The sequence below is a fragment of the Bombus pyrosoma genome, linkage group LG3 (assembly GCF_014825855.1).
Source record: "Bombus pyrosoma isolate SC7728 linkage group LG3, ASM1482585v1, whole genome shotgun sequence".
In the NCBI taxonomy this organism is placed as follows: domain Eukaryota; kingdom Metazoa; phylum Arthropoda; class Insecta; order Hymenoptera; family Apidae; genus Bombus; species Bombus pyrosoma.
Window position 1 is genome coordinate 9,829,969 of NC_057772.1, and position 23,365 is coordinate 9,853,333.

Here is a 23,365-nt window from a genome sequence, read left to right on the forward strand (position 1 = left end):
CAGACTTGAGGCTGATCGAAGTCTCCAATTTGACGGACGATCAATGATGGTTTCTCGCTACGAAATTTCAAACTCGTTATATATACACGCTATATATCGCGATCTGCATCCGATGAAAAATCGGCTAGAAACGTAAACATTTTGATTACAGAGGAGTTTCATTACTTTCATGTACTGCCACCGTAGCAGCCACGTTTCGATTAGTAGTAGTTCTGCTTACGATACGCTTGGGTATTGAGAACACGAGAGACATGGAAAATTAAAAACGTTGCCAACATTGCTAAAAGGAACTTTCCCACGGAAGCTGACGTCATAAAATTGCTTAAGAAGATTCCCATGTTTGGGTTGTTTCGAACGGGACGATCGTTACTTTCTTTCGGACAATGAACAGGCGAAATTTTGATTGGACAAATCGCGGAAGAAGGTGTACTGCGTGTATTTTATAAAAATTTGCACTTCCCTGTGCCATCTTAACATCTTGATCGACAAGATGCAATGGTCGAAAACAAAGGAAAAAAGATGAAAAATCGAGCAGAGATGGAGTCCGAAAAGATTTCAATCAAGCTCTGTGGATGTTCGTCGAAAATGCAAAAGACGACGAGAAATTTGAACGATCTTAAAGGCATTCTTGGCAACAAGAAAACAGCACGGTCTTGTCGATCAAATAAAACGCAACCGCAGTTAATTTTTTCATGCTCGTTTGAGGAACCAGCACGACGAATACGAATCTAAAAAACGAACGTCCATTACGGGTAAAGGCTCTTGCGTGGACGAGTATGTCGACTGAGAAAAAAGTTTTTATTTGTTACGCGTGAATTACATGGCGGTAAAAGTCAATGAAATAACAAACCGGTCAAGACTTTACCCAGCCACGCGTATGAAAGTGGAACGTTAATTGGCCGCAACCAGCGAACGTAAAATCTGGGGAAGAAGCGTTAAACGCGAGGCTGCGACCAAGAGTGACAGTTTTTAAATGAAAATAGATCGCGAATGTGCTTGATCTATTTTCGATCGGCAAAACGATATAAGCTAGAAAGGAGAACAGGTCTGTATCTTACAATTCCTTACGTATCCCCTTCACTGTCAGTGATAGAATCCCACAGAAAAAGAAAGTGAATTGAATGTAGAATTATCTTTATACATTGCTCTACTGCTGATTTAAATTCGCGAAAGGTTTATTTCCGATTCTGATTATCATTGGCGTATATTCATGCCGTTTCGTAAACTTGTTTTTACAGTTTACATGAAAATGAATAGACAGGCTACCAGAATTGAAATAATTTTATAATATAATTTAATAGCTCAATTAATGGTCCACACGGTTGGTCAAAGAATGCGTAGATCATTAATTTGTTGAATTTATTGTAATTATAATCTTCATTTTATTGTTGTTCGAACGTAAGGCCATATATACAAAGACGCTATCTGAGCAGGAAAACTAATCTGTAACTTCTTGACCGCGGCCCAAAAACATCTAAGGAGCGAGATAAAGTAATATATTGGCAGTCTTCAGTTACAGCGTTTCCATAAAAGAAATGAGCATATTAAAGCGATATATTTAAATACAGTCGCATTTTAATAGCGGCAATGAGCAATAAAATTATGGAAATTCCAAGAAGCAGGCTAGCTCAGGCTTCCGCGTCAAAACCTTAATCGCAAACATATTAGTAATTATATCGGCCGAACCTAGTTGGCTGACAATTCTGAAAAACTCACTTGGAAAATAAAATATAAGGTAAAAAGAAACGAACATCAGAGGCAAACGTTTCAAATAACTAATACCGGATTACATAATGGGATCAGAGGAAATAACACGAGAAACTAATGCAATTAAAATAATTGTGATATTTTACATCATAAATGGTGTGTCCTGTAGCGAATAGGCATCGTCGCGCTGCAATCTTATCGGAAACCGTTGAGTCTCTCTAGTTGCATTCGTCATTTGAGGCCGGTTTAACGCAGCCACATTTTCGATCTAACATAATACTGAAAGAGCAGCAACGTACCTTTATTGCGAAAAAGAGAACAAAATACATTCGCGTGGCTGCCGATCTTCCTCGATAGTCAATTCTAATAATCCAAGTGTAAATCTCATTTCAAAGTATGAAGTGCGGAAGAGTTTCGTGGACATGGTTATCCTTTCTATTTTTAACAAGCTTTTACGTGTCGATACAAGTGGCCGCCCTAGACCCGATGACCACGAAGAACATACTTCCAGTGTATGCGGTTTTGGAAAATGCTGATCTTCTAAATTCCAGCAGGTGTCGCACTCAGATAGATGAATTTCGAAATGCGGTGGATAACCAAATACTTTGGGCTCTCAGAGGTTAATAGAACTTTTAAGATATATAGTGGAATTTCGCGGTTTCGCGAAGCTACCGCCAGTCAGTTACAGCGAAAGGAAAGAAGGAGGCAAACTAAACGAAATACGTATAACCGATCGCGAATCAAAAAGCTGTACACCGTGTTTGCGATTGTGTTTCGTGACATGTTTTCGATGAACACTTATACCGCGGAAAATTCAACTCAAAAACAATAGAAACAACTCTTGTGCAACCGCGAGGAATCTTCTTATCACGAGACGATAACGTTACGTCGCGATTGTGTAAGATGCTTAATTTCTTATCGAGCCAACTCCCGACCTTAAGACTTTCTTCGTCCGTTGCGCAAGAAACCAGTTCCTTCGCACGTGGCGTGTAAAAGCTGCGATCGTCGTCGTCACTGTTTTCCTGATCAGCCGATGCTGTTGGTTTCGATGCGCTTAATTTTGCTGCCGCATTAGATCTTTATAGCTAATTGCATCACGAGCAGTTTCCAATGAGAGATCATATGTTTTTTAAGCGTTGGATACCAGTGGCGTACCATCCGGAGGATTTGTCATCGGAAACAATCATTGGTTAGGAGACCGACAAGGTTGCAAGCTTTTCTCTGAAAATCGCATAGTATTTCTATCGGAGAAAATACGAAAAAACAATTACGATATACCGGAACCCGAATGAAGAGTATTCACCTTTTGAGTTTCGTTTCTTTCTTGCACGTGCGCGGCACAATAGCACTGTGCAATATCACGTAGAAGTAGAAGACGAAGTAAGCAAATGGATATTTTAAAATTCGTATCTCGAATACCCCTAACGATTCAAGTTGTTGCAATGTGAATTATAATCAGTATGTAGCCCGTTTATGCAGGCAATTAAGAATTTATCCCGTTAAAATATTATTAATATATAATATCATTAATATTGAAATATTTCATGAAATTTACGTGCGAATTTTTACGGTCACGACGGACGATCAGAAATTTGAGAAACTGCGTTCATTTTAGGATTTGATCACGCTTGGACTTTACTTACCGGCATCCTGCAGCGTAGACGATGTTGCCACTATGCTTGTTAAAGTATTTCGTAATGAGACACTTTTCATTGGAGAACTTTTTAATATACACTTCAAGCTGATCGAAGTCTTCGATTTGGTGGATGATCGTTAATGACTACTCTCTGCGAAAATGATCTCCATCATGTACGTACACTTCAAACTCGTAATTGAAAACTCGAATTTTTGTCACTTCAGGTATATGTTACATACGTCAAGATCTGCATACGATAAAATACCACCTAGGATCTTTAAAATTCTGATTACAGAGGAGTTTTGCTATCGTTGTGTGCTACCGTAATAGCAGCCACAGTATACGACGTTTTCGTCCATCGAAAGCGTTTAAATAAAGAAAGGGGAAGGCTTGCATCTATTGGTACTTCGAATTAACTATTACTTATCATAAAACTGCGCTCGCGTTACCAACCTTACTGATTTTTATCCCTTGGAGTTTATTTCATGGGAATTTATGTAACGTATGGTTAACTTTGAATAGAATTGGAGAACATAACAGAAGAGAACCTCGAAACCGACAATGAGGAAACGGCACCCGCCGAGTCGGCAAAGCAGAATCGTATTAGCCAATATCCTCTGTGCTTTTCAGTTCTCACTAATCTAGAGGAAATATTTAAGCTGGAAAAGAGTGAAGATAAACTACGCTTATTCGACAGTTTGAAAACGTTAACAGTGGTATGGATTATTCTGGTGCACGTATTATTCTTCGGATTTCATGTTCTCAGTATGTTTCGTCCACTATTCGCGGAGAGACGCGATCGCGAGAAGGCACGTCAACGGGAGTCGTAAATTCCCGTTACGATTAAATAATCGACGCCACAAAATGATCGATCCCCTGATTTCTGTTACGACAATAGGGGTGGTTCAACTGAATTTACACTGAATTAACAGGTATAAAATAATGTTTATTCCAACAACTTTACATAGAAAAATAGTTACACTGATGCGTATGTATAAGTGAAGTAACTGACTGATTTAAGGTATGAAACTCGGTAATGACGTGTTGACTATTCTAACGGTGAAGAATAAGTGGAGATGTTGTGTCGGAAGAAAGCTAGTGATGGGTGTGTCTAAAGACGCGAGAAAGCTGATTTGTTCATGACGATTTGGTTAGGAAAAGTGAGGGCAGTAGACTTGTTTCTGATTGGATACAAGAAGGACTAGGAAGGGCCTTAGCCGTCCTCGATAAATAGTTGCTAGCGTAAAGTATCGCACGTGGACAAAACGAACTTTCGATTGTGTTTAGAGATATTTGTTCGGTCTGACGGATCTTTCAGAATTTCCTAAAGTGATTTATGATCGGCTCCTAAGATTACTGAGGGCACGTGGACACATGGTTGCCATCCGGCCAGCGGTGTGTGGCCTGATTTAGGTATTGTGTCGCCCGACGTAATACAGTAAGAAATGAATTTTAACCATCTTTTAATTTTACTACTCCGATCCGATTTCTAGAAATTTACGAAGAAATTCGGTGTATTAAATTTTGTATACAATAATGTTCGAAGGACATTAGCACGGAACACAAACTGATCGATACAACAGTAGGTAAAAATACCAAATTTCAAAAACGTCACAGATCAACAGGTATCTAACGGAAACTCCTCGCAGCTTATTTCCATAAGAAGCGATCCGCAATTTCGGTTAGCGACCTCAAAGCGTCGTTCTACAATAATATTTCGTTATCCAGATACTACATAAAACGCAGAATTTGACCTTTATTTTACATCGTATTTTCCACACATGTGAGTTTTAGACATCGTGTACTATTTGACGAAATATGGCGTCATTCGTAACAGGCGAACATGTTCTACTGCATGCGACATGGGGTCAATCGTCGATAAGACAATAAATGATATGAGGTGAAAAGAAATAAATGTCACGGATAACTATTTGGTATACAGGAGTTTTAAAACGTCAATTATCCGAACTGATTGAGAGATAGAATAGTTCCTATAAGCTGTGTTTCAGATAATTGATTCGAGAAGAATCAAAACTACAGGAGATACAGAAAATAACACAATCCGTTTTAGATATAACGAAATGATTCCTTCTAAAATAAATGATTGTATTCCATCTGTCTCGTTTCGTGCTATTGCCTGTCTTAATCCAATTCATCGCATCTGCATGTTTTCATTCATGTCAATATTGTCTGCAGAAAGAATAAATGAAACTAATTTGGCTCGCATTGTCATTTAAATGGTCACATGACATATTCTCAGCGCGTTTAAGTGTGGTTGGTGTGGTACGATTTTTCACGTTTCACACAACAAATAAATACAATCTTTTAAACTTGATCTTTTATAAAATCGTAAAACTCCAATACCATTATCGCCAGCAATTAATAGATAGTAGTACACGACGCAATAAATTTTTCCCGTAACGTCTCTTAAAAGATTCAAATACCGTCTGCACCACTCACTGTATCGCCTAAATAATTATGCGTTATAATTTCACTTTCAGTTCCTAAAAGTTCTCTTGTGGAAGGATGTGATGGCGCATTAGCCAACATGATAAGAATAAATGGGCTGAAATAACTTGTTCTGTCCGAAAAAACAAAACTTTGCGAGAACGACGCTGTAACAGCCAAAACCTATTCATTGAAAATTCGCAGCAATATTTTTTAATTTCTATGCGCAACGTAGAACGTTCTTTAAATATAAGTTTTTCATAATCTTCTAATTTCTCAATTTAACAGTGTTACGACCGTTCGCGGAGAGACGCGATCGCGAGGAAAGCGCGTCAGCGGGAGGCGTAAATTCTCGCTACGATTCAGAAAATCGTTCCTCTGTGTCCGTTAAGATGACAGAGGTGGTTAGTTGAGGTTAACACTGAATTAACAGAGTTAACAAAAATTATATATTTGACAATATATATATATATATAGACAACAGTATAATGATGCGTCACAAATTATTTGACAGATGATACAGTTAATTTGGTGTAATGATTCGACTCGACTTTACAATGTGTCTTGTATGTGATAGGTTGGACGACTTGTAATTCGTTGGAGACGTTAGTATATTTCGTTTGGATCCTCGATCGATACCGATTGCCCTTCGATGGGCCCTTTGTGTTTCATGGGAGACGATCCCCACTATGCTCGGGTCACGCCACCGATCACGCCACTGATCACGCCATGATCACGCGTGTCACCTTATGAGTGTGTTTGAAATAACGAAACGAATCGACGTTTCTCGAACTCGCTCTGTTTGATGTTGGCCGCTACATTGTATGTGTTGGGCTACTTGAGATGGTTCGCTCGCGATACTGCGATGCCACGAGCGACGGTTAGGAATAACGGCCTATGGAAAGCCACGTGGCGTAACAAATAGAGTACATCTGCTCGACTGACCTTCGGGATCCTGGCTAAGAACATTGCGCGAAGCACTGGTTTGCATGAAAAACATTAATTCGCAGTTAGCGTGAACAATCCTTTATCTTATTGGACGTTACGGCAAGGCCAAGATGACATCGGCAATTTCGCGTTGTCCAAACAGAAGCGTCAATAGGAGGGCTAGTATCGGCATTAGAAACGGTTGGTTCAGTATCATTCGTGACTTCGAATCATCAATCTCTGTACCAGACTCGAGGTAAGAACAGTTCACCTTCAGAAAATAGAGTGTCACTGAGGCTCTTTTTTTACGATACTATCTTCTCCACCGCACGTGGGGTAAATAAGCTCTTCAATTTCTGAGTATTCAAAGGAAGTAGGCATTCTTGCTGAGGATATCATCAAAAAGAACTAGAAAATCATATTTTTTTCCAATTTAAAAATAAAACGAATTTCAATGCGAGGAGTGGCTTTGTTTAACGCTCGATACAATGGTTGAACGATTGATCGCCAGAACGCGTGTAGCAATCGCATGCCGATATTGTTGTGTATATCACAGAAAGATGAAAGCCCGCAATTTATTTCAAAATTGGTTCATTTCGGGAACCGTTAGTTCTAGGAAGAAATGTTTAGCAGGGTCGGTATTACGTAACAAGAAAGAATTTGCTCAACAGAGTATCGGCATACTGATAACTGACGTGTTCGGTCAGGCACATGCAGGTAACAGGCGCACTACTACAATAATTTAATTGGGGTTCCGTAACTGGGCAATAATCAATAAGATGAAATATTCGAAATCATTGTCGGCGTTCTACGTCATAAATTGTGCGCCCCTTGTTGGAAGTAGTCTTGAGGCGATCTTTCTAGAAAATGTTGGTACCCAATAGGTGAACTGAACATTCCAATCGTATTAGTAGTCATACTCTTGATCGACCATAGTATCGAGAGTGCGACAACGTACTTCATCGTGCAAGAAAGAATCATGATCATTCGTGCTTGACCATTTTTTTCAACAGAGATTTTCAGTAATTCGAGTGCAAATCCTGTTCCAAAGCATGCAGTACGGAAAAATTTCGTCGTGGATATGGTTATCCCTTTTATCATTAACAACGATTTACGTGTCGATCCAAGCGATCCCGCTAAACCCAGTGACCATGAGGCAGGCACTACCAGCGTACGCGGTTTTGGAAAACGTGGATCTTTTAAATTCCAGCAGATGTAGAACGGAGATTGATGAATTTCGTAATGCTGTTGACAACAAGATACTTTGGAGTCTAAGAGGTAAACAGAACTTTTAAGTGTGAATGAATTTCTGCTGCCGGTCGATCGCGCACAAAAGGAAGGATAAAACAAATTACATTAAATATATAACACGTAATCGTGTAACCTTTACATACCAGCGTACAACCATAAACGGATATAGAATTCGAAAAACTATACACCGTGCTTGCGGCTGTGTTTCGTGACATGTCGCATCCCTTGTTCGCATGTAAAACGCATTTACACCGTGAAAAATTAATAACAGTAAAAGCAACTCTTATGCAACCGACAGAGTTCTTCTAGCGACGATTATGTCGCGGTTGTATCAACTGCATAATTTTAAGTCGAGCTGAACCTCGATCCTGAGACTTCCTTCGCATCTTCCGCAAGAAACTAGTCCTTCGTTTGAAGTGCGGAAAAGCGACAGTCATAGTCGTAGCTGTTGTTCTTATTCGAACGAACTGCATTTTCTACCTTTAAACACGAAACGGCAAATTCTGCATTCAACTTCCTTACGGCTTAAAATCCTTATCGCCAATTGTATCATCAGATGTTTCCAATGCAGTATCATATATTCTTTAAGCGTTGGACACCAGTGGCGTGCCACCTGGGAGATTTATGAGCGGGCACAATTATTGGTTAGGAGATCGTATAGGTTACACCATTCTCTCTCAAAATCGCACGCTGTTTGTCTCGGCACAGTAGCACTATGCAATATCACCAAGAAATATTGGACGAATTAAGCACGTACATATCTCATATACCTGATTAGCATAATCAGATTTATAATGCGGAGTTTTACGACTGTTTTTGTAAGGACTTGATTGCGCTTGGATTTTGTTTACCGGCATCCTGTATCAAACGCGATGTAGCCACGATATGCTAGATAAAATATTGCACGACGAGATTCTTCTCATCGGCAAATTGTTTGCTATACACTTCAGTCTCATCGAAGTCACTGATTTGGTGAATGATTATCAATGGCTCCTTTCTTTAAAGATGATCTCCATCATGTACGTAAATTTCATGCTCCTAATCGACAGTCGGAATTTCTATTCTCAATCGGCATAAATATCACGATCGGCGTTCGACTAAATATCGAGTAGAAACTTTAAAACTTTGATTACAGAGAAGTTTTGTTATTGTTGTGTACTACCGTGCAAGCATATAATATTTTCGGCCATCGAACCCGTGTAAACAGCGAAAATGAAATCGTTGCGTTTCTAAATGAAAATACGAAGGATAGACGATACGTACTCGGTACTCAGTATTATTTAAACACTCTCGAGCAACCGATGTTACTGATTTTTATCGCCTCGATTTTATTTCATGGGAATCTTCTATGTGACAATTAATTTCAAATAGCATACTTCGTTGTTTCTTCATTCTATCTGTTCTGTTCTATCCCAATCGTCCGAATAATGCAGTAGATTTTTGTGATCTTCAGCTTTTAATTGATCAGCACTTTTAATATTCATCTCTAAAATCGACAATGACTAATCACGAGAACGGTTTTATTAAATTAGTTTAAAATACAATATTGGAATGTTAGGTAAACAGCATGGATATATGTGTAGAAATATATAAATAAAAATATATAATATAAATAACTCTTTGCTTTATACTCGTTCTTTTCACGTTTCATTTATTCAATGAATATTCCGAAATTAATAGTATGAAGAATCAATTTGGATTGTATTCGCTAAACAAATCTCGATTTCCGACGATGTAAAATCGTATTTCCCTACCTGCAAAAACGTTTCTCGTATTGTATACTGATAGAATTGTATAGAATAATGAGTATTAATCGAACGTAGAATTTTACGGCTGGACTTTTGACGTAGATCTTATTGTCAACTATCGAGGATTTTATTCAGTCTCTTAATGCGCATCTCATAATTGTGGACAGTTGAAATAACCTACGTATATTCCTGTTCGTAATTATTCCAAGTTTATAATAAAGTTTGAATAAAGTATAATATTCGGACTGCAAAACTCTTACTATCATTAGAGACAAAAATTTTCTTTTTTTTTTATTATTTAATTTGTATTTTACAATTTGCCCAGCACGACATCTCATAAATTTTTCTAACTTAATTGCTAAATAATATGTGAATGGCTACCCCCAGCGGGATGCTACGGCGGGAAGCTACAAAAAAGTTGAATAGAATTTTGACATAATATCACAAAAAAAAATACATTGTTTTTAAGGTCAGCTTGGTCCAAAGATCGTTTGTAACCTAAAGTATGAGGTTGGAAAAAGTGATGTCACAGGCGAGTGTTTCAAATAATAATCAACATAAGGTTACGTAAATAAGTAAAGATAACGAAGAATGTTATCTTGGTCTCTGATTCTTTTTAGTTTCATTTGACCGTTCAACTTTTCTTTTTTTTTTTTTTTGAGGAGAAATCCTCATGGACACTCCGCTGCTGCTAATAATCGGTAACAGCGGAGTAGTGTCGAACTCTTACCGACTAAAACTACAGGATGACCATTCTACGCGTATGACAGGAAAGCTCCAGGAACCTCTTATGAATTATCTTTCCGTTGCACTCCCCTCCCGCGTCCTCTTGTTCGAGCCAGTTCTAAAAATTCCCTAACTGTTGAATTTGGCGCTAAGGGGGGGGGGTCATTGCCCCTAGCGCTATCCCCCCTTCTAATTGCGGTCCGTTGGACGGCGATAGCCGCCCGACCGCCATCCCCCTCCTTCTCGCCCTTTCTGCTCGCTCCTTTGCAAGCATAACTCGCTGGCAGAAGAGACAAACAGCCTCATATTCCTGTGACCCGCTCAGCATCGCTTCTATGATCGCCGAGGGGGTCAGTCTCTCGCCGACACGTGGAACACCGTTCGGCATCCCCTGACGATTCTGATAGCGGTTACCCTGTGCAGCCTCCTGAGAAGCAGAATGCTGCGGCGACTCGCCATCAGATCGTCCGCCCATACCGGGGCCCCGTACATCACTCGGGACCGAACGACTCCCTCGTATAATCGGCGCATCGCGACTCATGGCCCGTCGATGTTCGGCAGCAGGGCGCATAAGACGTTGGCAGCAGCCGGACACCTTCGGGATCAGGGAGTCGAAGTGCGGCTTGAAAGTCCACTGGCTGTCGATGACGAGACCCAGGTATCTCATTCGCGATCCCACTCCAACGGTTTCTCCCGCCATGCTTATGCTCAGACCGGGCGGAGGAGTCCCTCACCTGTTCTTATTGTAGAACCAAATAGTTTTCGACTTCGCAGGGCAGATCCTCAGGGCTAGTCCGCGCACAGCACGTATTGCGCAGGTGACCGTTTAACCTAATCGTATCCTTGATCGAACACAGTGTCGACAGTGCAGAGCAACGTACTTCATCGCGTCAAAGGGAATAATCTCTATTTAATAATTCAAGTTTAAATTTCATTTCATAACATGAAACGGAAAAATTTCGTCATAGATATGGTTATTCCTTTTATTATTAACAACATTTTACGCGTCGGTCCAAGGGACTGCGTTAGACCCAGTGACCATGAGACAGGTACTTCCAGCGTACGCGATTTTGGAAAACATTGATCTTCTAAATTCCAGTAGATGTGGGACGGAGGTTGACGAATTTTGTTCGACGAAGCTACTGCCAATCGATTACGTCCGAAGAGAATACGGGAGCAAATCGAGGAAAATACGTATAATCGATCACGATTTGAGAAATTATACCCCGCGTTTGCGGTTTCCCATGTTCGTACATGAAACGCGATTGCACAGCGAAAAATGCTAATCTTCTTCTAGGGACGATTACGTCGCGATTGTGTTAGATGCGCAATTTTTCATCAATTCAGCCATCGACACCGGGACTTTCTTCATACATTGTGTAAGAAATTTGTTTGTTTGAAGCGCGTAAAAGCTGCGATCGCCGTTGCTGTTCTTTTACCGATCAGCTTCAACTGATGGCTTTAAATACGTATGTCCAAACCGTGCGCTTAATTCTCCCATCGTTTCAGATCCAGTCACCAATTTTATAACAAAATGTTTCGAGCATATTATTTGTATAGCATGTGTTTTTTAAGCATTGGACACCAGTGGCGTGCCATCTGAGGGATTTCTCAACGGGAACAATTATTGGTTAGGAGATCTTCAAGTTTGCACCGACCTCTCTGTAAATCACACGCTGCTTATCTCGGAGAAAATACGAAAAAACAATTCGATATACCGGAACCCGAACGAGGAATATCCACCCTTTGAGTTTCGTTTTTTTATTGCACGCATGCGGCACAATAGCACTATGCAATATCATATAGGAATAGAAGAAGAAGTAAGCACATTGTTATTTTACAGGTTGCATCTCAAATTTATATTTCCAACGATTCAAGCTGTAACGCTACTTGCATTCAGTATATAGTCCATTTAAAAAACAGATTAAGGGTGTACTCGATTAACATAGCCCATAAGGTTCACGTACAGCTTTTTACAATCCTAATGGACCATCAGAGGTTTGAGAGATTGCGCTTTTTGTAGGATTTGATCACGCTTGGACTTTGTTTACCAGCATCCTGCAGCAAACACGATGTAGCCACGATGATGGATAAAATATTGCACGACGAGACTCTTTTCATCGGCAAACTTTTTGCTATACACTTCAGGCTCATCGAAGTCTCCGATTTGACGAACGATTATCATTGGCTTCTCTCCGCGAAGACGATCTCCATCCTGTATGTAAATTCCAATCGAGTAATTACAAATTCGGATTTTTGTTGTCGATTGAAGTATTATGTACAGGGTGTATAAAAAGTAAGCGTAAAGCTACCGTAGCATGATTCTACATCTTAGGATTGGTGGAGATTTGTAAAAGAATGTTCTTGTAAAATTGAGTGACAATGCTTGTTGAGGTCAACATTTTTCTATTGTTACTCATTACGAAGAAGAAAAACCTGCAAGGAACCGTGTTTCGCGAATAACCTAATCTTTTATATCGATTAATTTTTACAAGCTTTGTCTAAAGTATTTTTTTAATTTGCACAGTTAAGTAGTTGTAAGAAGAAATACCTTAAGCAAGGGGAGCTAGCTTCGTGAAAGTGTTTAGAGATATTAAAAGAAACGTATTATGCACTGAAAATTAGTTTTTAGATTGGCCACATGATCTAATACTAGTCGATCTGTTTCATGTGGCTACGTAAGGGCAAAAGTGATGTCAGTGACACCAACTACGAAATAGGATGTGAAAAGTTAATTCATGCTATATATAACTCTAGCAATGTTATGTTAACAAAGCTATTATCACAAAAATAAATGTGTGTTTGGAGGGGGATGGAAAACTCTTTAAACATTTAATAAAATAATTTTAATAAGTATTTAGTTGTACTTATTAATTATTTATAAATTAGCGTCTGATTAAATATCAACTACCAACGTTAAAATTTCAATTACAGAGTAGTTTTGCTATTGTTATGTGCTACCGTGGTAGCAGCCACAATATACGACGTCTTCGTCCATCGAAAGCGTTCAAAGAACGAAAGGATATCCCTTACACCCGCAAGTAACATGTACGGTAAGCCACACATACATACATCAATACGTGGTATTAAAATACTATTTAACAAATAATTTCGCCCGAATAATCAATCTTATTGATCCTTATCGCCTCCAGCATATTTCACAATAATTTATGTAACGTACGATTAACTTCGAACAGAGCTGAAAAACGAAATAGGAGACAAATGCGAAACCGTCGACGAAGAACCGGTGTTCCAAAAGTCGAAGCAACAGAACCTTATCGGCCAATGTCTCCTGTGTTTTTCATTCCCCGCCAATGTAGAGCAAATATTTAAACAGGAAAAGGATGCAGATGTTCTCCTTATTTTCCACGGAATAAAAATAATAGGAACCATGATACTTATTATGTACCACATAGCCATCTACTCAACTCATGTTGTAGGTAAGAGATGAATTTTAATCGTTTTTTAATTCTGCTAACCCGATCCGACTTCTAATCCAACAAGTTTGCTTTTTATCCATTTTATACAATCACGTGCACAGGTAACAAAGCACACATTGTATTAAAAGATGTATTCAGGCATATGTTAGGAAGCCTCGTATTTGTGGTGGATATATTTTTCTTTATAAGTGGTTTTCTCTTGTCATATACATTTCTGAAGGAACGACGGAAATATCAGGGAATCCCGCCTATAGCAGAAAGGATGAACAATGTTTTTCAAAAGATTGTCAAACGATATATAAGGTATAGTATAGTATCAATGCTTAATTAGTTCTATCGATAAGATTTCGACGATAATAAAATAAATATATTAACTTCGAAGGCTTACACCTGCATATTTCATCGTTATATTAATCGCGATATTGAACTTTACCTGGCATGATCATGTCTCAACACTTCTTCCCGTTGAGCATCCAAATACTAAGTGTTCCAAATATTGGTGGACTAACATACTTTACATCAACAACTTCTATAGGTGGGATGAGCTAGTACGTATCTTTCCTCAGATAATTTATTGCAAACATCGTTCGCGTTATTACAAAACAATCGTTTCGGAGAGATGTACTGTTTGCAGTGTCTCACATGGACTTGGTACCTGCCCAACGATATGCAGTTCTTCGTATTTGGCAGTTTTCTCCTAACTTTATCGATCACGTGAGTTTCTAATTTCGTTCTTTAATCCCTTAGTACCCAGTTTTACCTGAGCTCTGAAATCGACTGTTTTAGGCATTACAATATTGCCGTGGGTATAGGCGTTCTTACATTAGTTTCATCGATAGGATCACTAGTTTACACGGGATACACTCTTAATTACCATCTTACGTAAGCATACAAAATGTTGAACACTCTTTATAACATAGGGAATTTGTAAATATACTTATATTTACTTTCCTAGGTTGGACGAACAATATAAGACGTTGACATACGTTTATATACGTCCATGGTGCAGAATACCGCCATATCTCATAGGAATGGCCACATGTCACCTTCTTACAAAATGGAATTACAAATTACATTTATCAAAAGTAATGTATACTGTTTGTTCGTTAGACTTATATTTCTCTGCATCTTTCAATAATATGACTAAATTTATCTTTCAGAGAAGCTTAATCGTTGGATGGACCTTGGCAATTTTATGTAATTGTTCGATTCTATCCGGATTCGCGAACAGGAACATGCCCTTAAGTCTATCCATTCTTTATATGGTCTTCAGTAAAATAGGCTGGGCATTGGGTATTGCCTGGCTGGTAGTTGTATGCATTACGAATCATGACGGTAAATCGATATTTTTTAAGTCAGCCATCTAATGCAATAATGTCATCGTTCGTGTTGTGAAAATATATTTTTTATGTTTGCAGGTATCGTGAACAAGATCTTATCGCTAGATATCTTCGTTCGTTTGAATAAATTATCGTATAGTATTTATCTCATACATCCTGTTCTAGTAACGTCGATATATTCCTTACATAATTATCCTTTATTCGCTGATAAGATCATATTTGTAAGTACATACACTAATATCATTCGAGCAATTTCGACCTAATGTTAGTACGACGTAATAACGTTTTCTTTATTTTTCAGGGCGCTATGTGGTCTATAGTAGTTCTTATTAGTTTCATCGTCTCTATTCTGTTAACCGCAACAATAGAAATGCCGTTTATATCGCTCCTTCGACTGTACCATCATTTTCAGAAGAGAATGAAATAGATAAGTCTATAGTGATAAATATTTCCAAGCTTTCTAATTAATAAACTAATGAAAAGAAGTCGCTGTTTCGTGCGACCGCACACATTACACGCGCAGTCGGAATTTCCAAACATTTCGTTCTAATACGATACTCTATGCGCGTAATGTGATTCGTTGCTTCAGAAAACATTCACAATTTTATTTTATTTCAATATTTCATAATAAAGACTTGGAGAGAAGGATCAATTTATAAAATCATTCGCACAGAAGATGCAAATGTTCTTGTTTATCAACTATCGTTTTGTACGTAGCGAAGTGATTAGAGCAAAAACACCAAGCTTATATAGAAATAATTTCATATCACTGAAAGATAAGAAAGAATGTTTATTGTGCTATGAGCAAAGAAAGCAATATGTCCTACGTAATGCCAGAAACGTCGTTGATCGATTTCCGCGAGTAGCCTGTTCACGGCGACCTCCATCGAGTTGTTTTTCGAGATATTAATGAAACTAACAGTTTTCTTGTTCGTTAATAAACAAAGCTCTTGGAGAAGACGATTAAAAAATGCGTAAACAACGATCCGAGTTCACCCGTGAGAAATAAGTCACAACATGTTTTGCATACCAACTGTCGCATACTGCAATGAGTGTGAATATCTACATATATTTACGATACAAACATGGTTTGATACATCTCATACTAACAACTTGCATTAGAACAATCTGGTAACTGGGAGCAGTCCAGTGCAAACAGACTGATACGATAACAACTGCCTCTGTTCACGTAGAACCATAACGAGTATTTTATTCCACTTCTCTCTGTATTTATGACTGCGATGATTATAATAAACGTACAACGATGTTTCATATACTCGCTAAATGAAAATTTGCTAAATGTACAAAGGTATAAGCGACGAAAAATCGTCATATCGATAGAAAGTGTGCGTTAAATGCAATGGTATTGGGTGTATAAAGAGAGAGACGCGTGGATAAATTGTAAGGTAGAAAATATATTTTAAATATAGAAGTGAAAGTACAAGTATGAAATAATAATTTGAGCTGGTCCAAATCCGCACGCTGGCAGTGTTACCCTATAACTGAAAACCCTGAAGCCAACGTCGCCTGTCGACTGTTTATGGTCTGCCTTCGTCCCAGTCTTTTGTTTATACGCAGTCGATGGCTTCAGTGCTTTAGAAAGCTAAAAAGACCAGATGTTGAGTTTTCTTAGAAGTGGCGACCTTCAACAAATGGGAACCTGTCGACTTATTTGGCACACGCAGTCGATGAATTGCAAATATGCTGGCTATCTATCCAAGTCACTGTGATGTTGGTCAGAATGACCGCTTCTTCGAAATATGTTTTTAAATTTACATCTCACTTTCGTTGGACATGTATAATACTTAATATAATCGTGTGTCTATGCCATTTCCTTTTTATAAGCCTTTGATGATTCTCTAATATGGATGTAACATTAGCATGGCTAGAGCTGGTAATTGTAAAAAGTTATGAATATTAAAGATACTTTAAGTTTAAGAAACGCATTATTGTTTGTCAAATACCTACAATGTTCTATTGCAATAATAATGCACTGAATTTTTATGATTCTTAACTTTAATCAATCAGCACTGTGAACATTTATCTATAAAATTGGCAATGACCAATCGGTAGATACATTTTGCTAAATTAAATTGGAAAAATAGAATTGGGAAGAAGGTGAGCAGCATGGAAATATGATATGGAATCCTCTATAATTTATTTCCTCTTCGCTTTATTATACTCTTTCGTTTTACGTTTCTTCCTTTTAATGAAAATTCGATAATTAAATAGCAAGATCAATTTAATTCGTTGTAATAAAAAGAATCGGACAAAGGATTGGAGCTTTGGTCAATTATTCAGGAAATTATCGCGTCTAATTTCACAGAGACACGTGCTTCGTTTCGAAACTGGAAGAAATTAGAAAACAAAACCATCGACAAGAAAGTTGACCGCGTCGAATTAATTCGATAATACGCTTATCGGCGAGCATCGCGTCCCAATTGCTCGCACGACGTGACGTCCCGAGTTTTGCGAGTCTTTGCAACTTCCTAACCGACCAAATTGATTCAGCTATCGAAGCTGATGAGCTACATAGGACGAAGACTATTACGACGAGAAATGAAAAGTTCGAGACACATATAATCGGTGAAAAATCAGAACGAAAGAAGGTTTGCCTGAAGAAGAATTTTTCCTATCAGAGTCGGGAAAATAGAAATAAATTTAACATACGTCGGATTTGACATTTGTGACGAAAATTGGTATTCTCGGGATTTGAAGAGTTGACATTTAGAACTGCGAAAATTTGAAAGTAATAGAACTTCGGGTATTAGCAATTTTGGTAATTCGGAAATTTAAAAATGTGAAGATTTGAAATATCGAGAATTAAGAAATCTAAAAACTTGCATCTTCTACAATTTAGACTCACAATTTTCCATTTCGAAAACTTTCAATACCTTGAAATACCCTCGAATAGCAACGCGTATACACGAAACTTGTAAAATCCTTTACACTTAACCGTAAAAGCATCTATTTCAAATTTTCACGAGAGAGAATGCTAAGGTACGAACTATGTATCTTGACATTTAACGTGACAGTCAAATACGTTCGTAACTCTGAACAGGAAAACGAAGCGTCTCAAGCGAGACGAAACTTTGCTTAACTCGTCGAATCATCGAATAACTTCTCACCGTGATCCTGCTTCTGTTAATTTGTCAACTCGAGAATACACTCTCAACCAGATAAACGTGACAGGAAATGATATGTGAATCCGACACGACTGTGTATTTCAACTTCCAACTATATATTGTACATAATTCTGTTGCAACAATCCTGCAACGGGCAAGCACGTGCATCTTTGATCAAATTTTCGACAAGACGAATTCACTTCAAACTTGGATATCTATATTAATTCCATTTCCTTTTAAAATTTTGCTTCCGATGGATCAAATTGATCTTAGAGGAAATTAACAGTTGAAAGGGTGCTATTCCAGTCTGAAAATTATATTATTAAGTTAGAGCGAGTCATAAAATTATTCATGCAAACAAATATATGACAAGAAAGGAACGAAGCAAGAAGGAAATAAAGAAATTTTTAATATTTTTCTAGTCGGAATACGGATACGTAGTTAAGGGTACGAAGAGTAATAAAATAATAAAAGATACGCATAATAATAAAATTTACGGTTTGTAATTATGAAAAAAAAGAACGAACTGTGATAAATTTTTGCATATATCCGCGTGAAGAAATTATTAGTACGTTTTATAAATCTATATTTGACAGAATGATCTTTTTACTTTATATCGTATCGTTTCTATTTTTTTTTTTTTAATTTAGATTAATTATAATTACAAGAAAAATGACTAATAAAAGTTAAAATTTTAATTTATGTGCCGTGCAAATTTTCCTCAACGTATAACGCATTTATGAGAAACATCTTTTTACCATTTCACTCGCTGACCACAAGTAAACTTCGGAAAATACTTCCACGTTCCTCATCGCCTAGCCAAAATGTTTGTTAGTTTATCTTAAAATCGAGATTTTTCAGTGGTTGAAGCAACGCGTGGCAAAATATTGATTCTCCGTCCTCTATCAACATAAACTCGTGCGAAAGCGTAGTGGTGGCCGGCTAGGAAAGCAATTTCCATAATCAACGAGCAATTTGTTACAAAATTTTGCATCTACCCTTGTTCTGCTTCAGACTCAACTCGAACCAACGAATCGCAGCGAGAAATAGAATAACTTACACGTCGTTATACCGCGCTATAGAAATATATCAGAATACAAAAAGAGAAAGGAAACAAGTAGATATTTTATACTTATCGAATTAGAAATATTGAAAAATTTATCGTATTAAATTATTCTGTAAACTTCGTAAAATCGTAAATTACATGGAGATAGATAGAACTACGTAGAAAACGAGATACACGTGATTAGAAAAAAAAAAAAAAGACGAACCAAATAAATCCATAAAACTTCCTGCCAGTCGGAATTTTTGAAAAAGCAGAATCTGATTCGTAACGCGTCGTAAAGCATGAAATAGCTTGAATAAAGTTACTTGAAGCGTTCTAACCTAGGAAGTTCGGAAAAAGGGAGGAAACCCAACGGAAACAGGAAGCGTCAGGGTGGATATCGTACGAGTATATCCGGCGCCGGTTTTCTGATACAATGCGCGATGAAAGGGTCGCTGAAAAGTGGCGATGTTAAGTGGCCCTCCCCGTGTATTTGCTCGCGTACAATGGGAATTACTTTGTCGAGACTCTTGCCCGTCCCCGAGTCATCGCCGTCTACGTGCGAATGACTCTTGTATCGACATCCTCGAACTTTCCTCTCTCCATTCTCTCCCTTCCACTTCTTTTCTTCTTCGTACAGAACACGCAGAAAAGTATAAGGTAGCAAATCCGAAATTTTTCATATACAAGCGTGAGCACTATGAAGAGGAGACGAGACGATTGTATGGATGTATTGCGATCTTTCCAAGAAATATTGAATATTGTTCTTCGATATCGTAGACGATATTGGATATTGTGTCTGAGAAGGGGTTGCGCGATAGTTTAGCGCGATATTCGACATCGTAGTAACATATTTTTGCATAGGAAATAGTATAAATTACAATCCTGATTTGTTTATATTCTTGTTTTAGTATTAATTTGCTCCAAAACATGGAAGATGGTACAAAAATACTTTGAATATCTTTAGGTACACGTGTACCGTGCATTTTTTCACCTTCAAATTTTACATGGATACATAAACATTCTATACTTATTGCCATATAACTAGGTGCGTATGTGATTAATATCGATTTTACGAACTACAACCTGTTTCAAAAGGAAGACACATTTAGAATGTCAAACATCGTCAAGTTTTATTTTCTATATATTTTTTTTTCTTATTTTTAAACAAATCATTTTACAATTTGTCCATTAGGACATTTGGTAAAATATTATAGATTGGGATTTTCTATATATGATTAATATTCTGATTCACATCGGTGGAAATATCCAAAACGCGATCAGAAAATACCCTCAAACTACTGGACAATAATATTAAAAATTCAAATATGATCAACTTTTACTTTCTGAGAACCCATCCAATATAATCCATATTTTTTATCAACGAAATAGCTGGAAACTGTATCGAGGTTGTATTTTGAGCGACGTTCGGATCACCGATTCTTTCCGATCTTCGCCGTTTAATCGTTTCCGTTTTTCACAATTTCAATTTGTTACCACGGCCGCGCATAATTTTCAATCATTTTCGCCTCCTGGAAATCACGATCGATCCCTGACGGTATACCACGCAACCACCGAAACATCGACGATGTTAATTAATAAATAAACGGTTGATTGCAGCGTGAATCCATTTTAATTAAAATCGAGATAGATCCGTCGATTTGCACGCGTTCTCTTTCCTTCTCTCTTTTCCCATCTTGTACATCTACGGATCGCGTTCGGAATAATCGATTTCAATGCTTTCTAATAAACCAAGTCTATTCTTCATCAGACACTGATATCAGACTGTTTGCTTTTTCAATTAGTAAAATTACGCGAATGTTTTCCATAGTACAGTTGCTTACTTTTATTAAAATAGCGAGATATTTTTGTTTTGTTATGTTTCATTTTGTCGTAGCTTGAATTCCAATTTATTATGAGTAATATATCTAGGTTTACATTAAAGATCGATAATTATAGTATTCACTTAGAACAAAGAGTTCTGCAAAGGATTGGTGACAATTCAAATACAGATTGTCGAAGAAAATTAGCTATGTTTCCAATTGCTGTTTCTTTATCTTCAAATCTGCGCAAACGTAAAAATAGAGATTCGTCTCGTTCTTTAAACACTGTGGCAAATACTATAAATACTTTCGAGCTTCCGAACATTCTTGCATACTATTATTAATATTTATTACGTTAATTAATTCCATCAGCGTAGAAATGAATTTATAATTTCTTTTATTCATCTTTCCACATTTAAAATAGCTGCTTGTTCACTTAATATATTCTACTCTTACATCGTTGCATATTGTATGGGTTTTACACATCCTTCCGCATTAAAATTTCTCATATACTCGTAAGCAATCGCAGTCTACGTGCATAACAGTCTGAAGGAAGTAGAACTTTACCCATAGGGACCTGTCATAATTCCAAAACTAATGATATTTAAATCCACATGTTTATTAATATTTTTGCTTGCTCTGACAAATAATACATTCTTCTGAAATTTGATCCCAACATTTTAGAATTATATTTTCTTCTATATTTCTTTCCTTTTTCGTAATCCTTCTCTCAGCTATCAGACATTATTTTAATGACATAGCAACGAAAGGAGCACGTAAACAGGAGCATCGATATTCCCGATGTCAATCGATAACCAGAGCCTCGTTCGTTGTTCAACGACGTTATATTATTTATTCGCTCTCGTTCACTTTCTAATTAAAATCTTCGTTTCGATGCCGTGTAAATTATCACGCGTCAACAATCACGGTAATAACGATGAATGTCTGCTGGTTTTCTTGCCTCTTCCATGCGAAATGCCAGTCAGAGATCGAATGGAATATAGAATCGTTTTGCGATGACTGTGATTGTGTTCCAGGAAATATTGGAAATATTTGCCAATGGATGGATGTTTCGAGATAGGAACGTGTAATGTTAGAAAATAAGAGGTGGATTTTCCAGCATTCCTCTCAGTTGAACGAGTTACGTGCGAATCGTTTATTATCTTGAAATATGAACTAGTAGTTTAAATAAAGCTACCAATAATAACGTGATAAACTAAGTGACCATGGCATTTACAAATATAACTAATATTGTATAATTGTCGAATCTTGAAGGTACATCTTTTTGCTGTAGCTGGAGCTTATCGCTAGTCCACTTCTAATTCAATTTAGAACTAACGTAGATACAGTGTCATTGAAGAACTTTTATGTATATTGTCTTACAAAGGAACAAAATCCGTATCAAAATAATAAATGTAGTATCGCGGACATAAGGCCTTGGAGTTAGCTGGTAGACCACACACAATGTCGCGTTTTTAAACCATAAACAATGTCCCGAGAGCCGAGGTGCCGATGGGCCCATCAATGTGTCGTTGGTCCTTCAAATGAATAGTTTCATAGAAAAGGTCTACGTGGCTTTGGCCACGAGCGGTCGCAGAACACGTGTGTGGTGGGTCTACGGGAAGACAAAAGACATGCGAGAGCAGTGCAGTTTGAGTTGAGAAGTCGAAGACTGTGAATCGAAAAGTCAGAGAGTGCGAGTTGCGTTGTCGATATAGTGCTGTTAGCGTTGTCGAGAGAGTGTGGTCCGCGTGAGAGAGAACGTTGGATCCGTTGCGTCGAGAGTTGTCTAGATTGTAGCGTGTTATTGCGATTAGTTCATATTAAACTACCATCGTTTTTCTGTCTATATTTGTACAATCCATTCATTGTAAATAAATTACAAATACTAGGATATAATAACATTATATTCCAAAGAAGATACTACATAAATATCTCACCAGAAAAAGATTACACAAATCGGAGACAAAATAATGATTTGCAGAATGCAAAAGATATTTGATACCACGAGTCGTGTAAAATTATATTGGGCTGGCCAATATAACCCAATAGAATCTAAATTAGAAGAAAGAACAGCGATGAAAAAGATACTAATTAAATTAATAAAAAGTGTTTTGTCCCTGCTCGTATAACCGTAGTGTTGAAAAGC

At 37.6% G+C, this 23,365-nt stretch overlaps 2 protein-coding genes across 14 annotated transcripts in view; one reads left to right on the plus strand and one right to left on the minus strand.

The window, feature by feature from the left end:
* The window catches only part of LOC122565951 (monocarboxylate transporter 10-like), a 284,840-nt gene that overhangs the window by 191,419 nt on the left and 70,056 nt on the right, over positions 1-23,365 (minus strand). The gene's annotated exons all lie outside the window — the stretch shown is intronic.
* Positions 232-16,693, plus strand: LOC122565948 (nose resistant to fluoxetine protein 6-like). Of its 5 annotated transcripts, none has more exons than XM_043722517.1 (18): positions 1,089-2,745; positions 2,842-3,087; positions 3,323-3,516; positions 3,639-3,745; positions 3,866-4,059; positions 7,732-7,996; positions 12,019-12,263; positions 12,467-12,660; positions 13,378-13,496; positions 13,641-13,883; positions 13,985-14,186; positions 14,266-14,431; positions 14,518-14,597; positions 14,670-14,765; positions 14,839-14,968; positions 15,044-15,218; positions 15,302-15,444; positions 15,525-16,693. In XM_043722517.1, exons 3-18 carry the CDS (start codon positions 3,503-3,505, stop codon positions 15,648-15,650), a joined length of 2,499 nt encoding a protein of 832 aa, XP_043578452.1. In that variant the 5' UTR covers positions 1,089-2,745; positions 2,842-3,087; positions 3,323-3,502; the 3' UTR covers positions 15,651-16,693. The 5 variants fall into 5 exon arrangements, with proteins under 5 accessions (XP_043578455.1, XP_043578452.1, XP_043578453.1 ...); XM_043722518.1 differs by having other exon boundaries at positions 1,089-2,261; XM_043722520.1 differs by lacking the exons at positions 1,089-2,745; positions 2,842-3,087 and adding an exon at positions 232-1,045.

Coding starts and splice junctions, on each gene's coding strand:
- LOC122565948 (XM_043722520.1), top strand. Junction 13,497..13,640: donor ACCCGCAAGTAACATGTACG/GTAAGCCACACA, acceptor AACTTCGAACAG/AGCTGAAAAACGAAATAGGA. Junction 14,598..14,669: donor CTCCTAACTTTATCGATCAC/GTGAGTTTCTAA, acceptor CGACTGTTTTAG/GCATTACAATATTGCCGTGG.